At 40.1% G+C, this 6,319-nt stretch overlaps 1 protein-coding gene across 1 annotated transcript in view; it reads right to left on the minus strand.

Annotated features, from left to right (window-relative positions):
• The window catches only part of MFRP (membrane frizzled-related protein), an 18,334-nt gene extending 12,480 nt beyond the window's left edge, over positions 1-5,854 (minus strand). The window contains exons 1-6 of the mRNA XM_018569108.1: positions 5,827-5,854; positions 4,439-4,646; positions 4,222-4,352; positions 3,244-3,369; positions 2,241-2,466; positions 114-241 (exon numbers count right to left, since the gene is read on the minus strand). Of these exons, the coding sequence (XP_018424610.1) occupies positions 114-241; positions 2,241-2,466; positions 3,244-3,369; positions 4,222-4,352; positions 4,439-4,646; positions 5,827-5,854 (847 nt within the window). The remainder of the gene's footprint in view (positions 1-113; positions 242-2,240; positions 2,467-3,243; positions 3,370-4,221; positions 4,353-4,438; positions 4,647-5,826) is intronic.
• Between the last annotated feature and the right edge of the window lie 465 nt (positions 5,855-6,319).

Raw genomic sequence — 6,319 nt, forward strand, 5'->3', positions numbered from 1 at the left:
ATAATAATAATAATAATAATAATAATAATAATAATAATAATAATAATCATATAATAATAAAGGAGACTAGAGACACAAAAAGCAGTAGATATTGTGAAGGATTTACAACTTACTTTCTGTAGCATTCAGAGCCTGATATGTTGCAAAGAATCCTACATTTGATACGGCACTGGCCACAAACAGAACAGTCATCTGAGCCCCAGAAGATGTAAGTGTTGGAGGGATTTCATAACCACAGAACCTAATTAAACAGATCATTATATAATATTGTGCATACTGTGGGGGAGTAAAATCTGTGTTTTGCGATTTATTGAGGACACTTGGCTTGGAGCACAATAAACTAACACATTTTTAAAGGTTGCAAAATGTGCAAAGGAGAGAAAGACTTCTATTTTTGAGTCAGTTGTCTTAGTAGAAACAGAACTAGCATTGTTACACCTTTAAACAAAAAAAACAAGGTTAAAGTCTGTGCTTCTTCCATATGCTCACATAGCTGCGCACATGGATAAGACAACATACAGTCTAATTAAATATACAATCATACGTTTACACTGATGTCCAATACTGTAACAATGCATCCTCCACTGAGGTGCCACAGTATAATATAAATGTATCCGAACCACTCTATCACCGTGACCTCCACCTGGTAGCTGTAAAAAGCGCTCACTGGATCCCCTGCCCTCACAAGAAGTATGATGTCGCTTTTTTTAATCCAATATCAGACTGAAGGTAAGGATGTTACATTTTGATAGAATTACTGTACTTCTTTATAAGCCAGACTGAGCTATCAATATAGCTTTTCTTTTCCATATTCTGACTGAGCTCTTTTGTGCCACTGTGTGGGTGTCCAACTATACCTTGGAGAAATGTCTCTGCAAACGATCAATCTGTTTTGAGGCCATCAGACCCATTAGTCACCCAATCTGACTTGCAGTAATTTCATCAAAAGAGAACCATCCTTATCTAAAATGGGTACTGGGGGCATTACAAACGTGTGTTCTCACCTTGTACTTCTTGTGAAATCAGGGGATCTGGCCTTATAAGTGCCTTATACAGTGTTGCAGTATTGGACATACTTTGGTGTGAACATATGATACAAAAGTGCTGCATTCTTATATTATTGTTGCACTTCTGTCTGAATCTCCTACAGGATCCATCAGAGATCAAGAGATTAAGACCAAGGGGGGATCACAGAGAAGGTGGGGTTCAAGGAGGTGTATGTGGGGGACCTAGATGGAGATAATAGCACCTTTTGTTTGTGGAACAGTACCTTTGGCTCTACCCTGCATGTATGGTATTATACATCACTTGTCTCCATCATGTACTGTATATGTGAGTAGTTTTTTTACCTCTATATACTGTATATATATCTTGCATCCAATAAACGGTATCACACAAGGAAAAGGCACTGTCCTTTCTGTTTGTTTCATTGTCTGTAACAGTGCTGCCTAAGATATAATTATTTCCCTGTAGCCTGTTAGGAATAGCCTGACTTTCTTTGAGCTTTCAAAGTGTGATACCGTACATTCATAATGTATGTAAACTACATTTACTAATTGCAAATGGTGCAGGATTTATATTGCCTTCCCCCCTAAGCTAACTGTCTGGTGCTGCCCCTAATCCTTACCCATTTAACTGGCTAGCCTTAGTATCACACTAACAAGACATCATTACTACACAAGGCACAGAGAGGCTACGGGTGGAGTTATACCCACTCCTCATTAGTACTTCTAGAACCAGTCTCTAGAATTTTATGGCAAACTAACACCTTAGTCTTAATAGCAGCTTGTTTCTAGGTGTATAGCCCAGTGAGTGAGCAGTGCAAGTACACAGTACACTATTCAACAAACAAAAATGCACAGACTGTGCAACAATGAGGACCTTGGTACATTTCACTGGCAGTAATTGGAGCAGAATGGAACCTTTTATTATGCACTGGAACGTGTTACTGACAATCAGCAATATGATGTGTGGTTCAGCTGTGTGCCACCCGTTCCAACCTTGCTTGCCTAAACCACACAATCTGGCCCTGATTTTAGGGTAGAATTATATTCCAAAAATCCTAAATAGCTAAACACAGATTTATTTTTATTTTATTTTTAGCAGGTAGAGCATGTGCCTGATTGATCCAAACTTATAATGAATGAAAATTAGGCTTCTCCGAATTACTAATTTACAGGCCAATATATTTTAGGAAGAAAGTATGCACCAAAATGTTCAGTCTAGCAGAAGTTACTTACCTTCCCATCAAACTGGCAATCCCAAATCCAGCACTGTCATGGACCTCAACATAATCATAACTGCAGCCTTTCTGGGACACCAGGCTAAAGTTGTGGAATTGCAGTTGGATAGTCAGTCCATCTGATACAGAGATAAGCCACCGACAAACAGTCTTACCAGGATAAAGCTCAGGATGGCTGGGGGAAAAGAGAGACCCTTCTAGTGTGCTTAAAGATCCCCCACAGTCTGAAAGATAAGAAAAAAATAATTGTTTTGAATTGCAGGTATTATTTTTAAAAGAATACTCTTTAGTCATATACTTTGTTTGTGCCTTGAGATGGATGCTTCGCATGCATTCACTACCATAGAGATAGAGAGGAAGGCATCCGCAGAGCAGGTATATAATACAGGTTTGGATCCCATCCTTATTATCAGTTATAGTGTTTTATTTTATAGGCTTTATTTTCAAAAGAAGACTCTCTAGTCTAGTAGCCTGCTGGTGTCTTGGGATGGTGGCCCCGTATGTACCCACTACAGGAAACAGAGGCAGCAATGAGTAGCAATCAGGATATGGAGGACAAATATCAAAGCTTACCAGGACCAACAGGAACCTTTTACTCAGATAATGTCTGAGTGCAATAAGCAACATTTATATTTGCTTTCCATTGAAATCCCAGCTTCTACACAGAAAGCAAGGGTCCTTCTCTATAGCATACTGGCAGGGGAAAGGCTTTGTTACTCAGGTTGTAGCTGCTTTCTAAAGAAAATGAACTGGAAGACTATGCACACCTTTTGTTTTTGCTAATGTTTTGCTAATTTACACTGAAAGTTCATTTGAGCTTTAATAATAATAATATTAATAATAATAATACTATGCATCTTATCTTACATAGATTGGTGACAATGTTCACACAATTATGGCAATTAACGATGTTTACATTTGGAGATGAACTGCAAGTCAGGTTTGGTGAAGGGGGAGACTGCCTGGAGCAGCTTGTATGTAGGTGTTTATCTGACACATACCCCACTGGCTCTGGCTGCAGTTTTTCTCATCTGTCCTGTCTGCGCAGTCAAAGATTCCATCACAGAGGGCTGGAAGTAAGAGACAATGCCGTCCATCACATAAGAATTCATCCCACGAACAGCTTCCTACCAAAACACAAAGGTTTTTGGTCCTCATTTTGAAAAGTAACTCATACACACATTTAAAAGATGTTAGATGACCTTTAATCTTGCCATGTATCACTATACTCTAGGATAGATGAGGCTAAAATTAACATTTTGTTGATATATAAGAAATAGATGTTTACGTTCAGTGGCGTCACAAGGGGGGTGCGGCCCGAACCCGGGTGACACCATTCGAGAGGTGACACCAAAATGACTGGCAGTCATTTTGGTGTCACCACCTCTAAAAACTAATGGACTGAGAGCCTGACAGTGTCAGGAGAGAGGAGGGGACCCAGCGGCATACCTCATCCTGCCGAGTGAACATCCCCTCCTCTCTCTGCCGGCGTCCATCACCAAGATGGCCGCTGGCAGGCGTCAATTAGATGGCCACGCATGCGCGATGACGTACAAGACTGCATACTCATATATCACCAACAACTTGAGGAGCTTTATCTTCAAATAGGGTGTCTCTTTGTAGTCTTTATTGGAATTACCACTCAGGACAAGGCTAATACAAATCCTAACATTCTGATCTCTGTTTTATTGCCATTTTAGATTTACTCTAACGACATACCATGAAATATATTTCCAAACACTGACATGTGATTGAGACTCCTTGGGCTTGATTTTCCCTTAGCTTGGTGAATGTGGTGAAAAGTCACTTTGTAAAGAATACCCAATCACCTACAAGGAAAATAAAAACAGTATTTTGCTTGTACATGATTGGATGATGGAAGCCAGCAGAGCTTTGCCTCATTCACTAAGAAAATTCCATTCGCTTAGTGAATCAGGTGAGGGATGATTTACTAAATGGGTTATAGTTATAGGACATACCTTGGGTAGGCTCAATCATTTGATATTTTGCAAAGAAGCCTACTCCCTCATTGCGGTCATCAGACACAAACTGGACTTGTAACCAGTGTGAGCTAGAAATAAATGTAGTGGGGGTTACAGAGCCACAGTACCTGCAGCAATGGAGAAAGTCATCATGAATTTAACATCTATGTCATTTTAATCAAACTTTCCCATTGCCTTACATTTGAGAGCATACCTGCTTGATGTGTTACCGTCTCTGAGCTCCAACCAATCAAAAAGACAAAAGCCATAGCGTTCCACGTCTAAGTACTGGACTTTCAGCTGGACTAGCCTTCCTTCTCCAGCTTCCAGCATCCAGGAGCAGTGAGAATTGGGAGAGTAATGAAAGGGATAATTTGGAGAGCTTAATATTCCTTCAGAGTTACTCAAAAATCCACCACACACTAGGAAGAAAAGGAAGACAAACTTTCATCAAAGATTTTATTGTATTCTTGAGGGGGTGGGGGGGGGGGGGGGAAAAAAAAAGAAACCTTTTTTTTTTCATTTTTTTTACTATCTATCTATCTATATATCTATCTATAATCATATCCTATTTTACCCTGCATATAGTCAATCCAGCCTTTGCAACCATGAGAAATAAAACTAGCCCAACAAAGTTAGAGAAAAACAAGAGAATTTAATTGATTTCCTGATCCATGCTAAACAGCATGGGTGGAGGACTTTCCAGTGCTGGCTATTGCCTACAGACAACCGCAGCACCCACACCTGTCTAAATACCCAACCGGTACCTACATCTGATTGCAAAAATCCACATGTGAATGAAGCAGAAAAAGCTTCAAACACATGTATCAAGCTTTCTGAACTTTATGGTATCAGTCCATGGATGTCAAAAAGGTAGCGGCACTCTTGATACATGTGTTTGTATGCGCTATGTGTGTTTGGTGCCCTTTCTGATTCATTTACATGTAGATTTCTAAAATCGAGTTACCCCTTTTGCTGGGAAGGCCTCTGCTCGTGTGCTAGTCGGGTGTCCTTCTTTGTTTACTATTGATGGCATTGATAGGATTAAATTCCTATTTGAGACTTTAGCACCTGGATCTCCTTTGTTTTCTTATTTGGATGTTAATAGGTGTGCAGAGGATATCTCTATTCATTGTTTGTGTATGGCCAACACAAGCCTGTTAGTAGAGGGACATGCTAAATTGTAGTTTAGTCTTTATTAATATAAGCCAATACTGGGGGACATGATTCAAACAAATTCAATAAGCAGTTAAAAAGGATATTGTATACAATTCCTTGCTCTAATTAGCAGCATATTAAAGGGTTAAACAGCCAGGAAGGCGAGAAAATAATCGCAACCCTGCCTGGTGAATTATATTGCTGCAGAATCCATACACTACAGTGAGGTACATAATATGTTTTTTACAATAATGAGAACCAAAGACAACTGTACAACCTAATCTTCATATTTCGGAAGTAAACCATACGGTATTTGACCATTTGTATGTAGATAGGTTCTTGGAGGAACCAAGCTGGAGGCACCATTGTAAGTCCAATGTGTACATAAAGTCTCCAGCACTTCCCAACCCTTCACCCTCAAACTGCACCCCCCACCCCACTTACCTGAATCGCAGGGTGCTTCTTTAAGCATCCTATTATTTTTATTTAGGGCGGTAGAGGGATCTGTGAATGGAAAGACACCCTGACCACAAGGGACTCAAAGCAGTGACGTCACCATACTGTATTGTTTACTTCCTCCAGCTCTGTAACAGAAGATTTATACCTCCACATGGACCTGCGGCTGGGATGTAAACAATGCAAGACCCTGTGCATTGCACCCACAATGCACTGATCGCAGTAGCAATGCTCTCCAGTTTTTCATGCTAACATTTTATAATTGCACATTTTTTAATTTTACTCATTAACCAGCAGGAAGTAACAGTACAAGGAAAGGGGGTAAGGAGTCCGAATTCCCCATCAGAATACAACATAGGAGAAACATCACAGCCGCTTGCAAACCCTGGCACACCAACTGGGTACACGGCACATGTGAATATTCAGGTGATGTCCAGGCTGGTTATATAGGTTACAAGAAGATACACAGCGGGTCGAATCT

The sequence above is a fragment of the Nanorana parkeri genome, unplaced genomic scaffold (assembly GCF_000935625.1).
Source record: "Nanorana parkeri isolate BGI_ZX_2015 unplaced genomic scaffold, ASM93562v1 scaffold1289, whole genome shotgun sequence".
NCBI lineage: Eukaryota > Metazoa > Chordata > Amphibia > Anura > Dicroglossidae > Nanorana > Nanorana parkeri.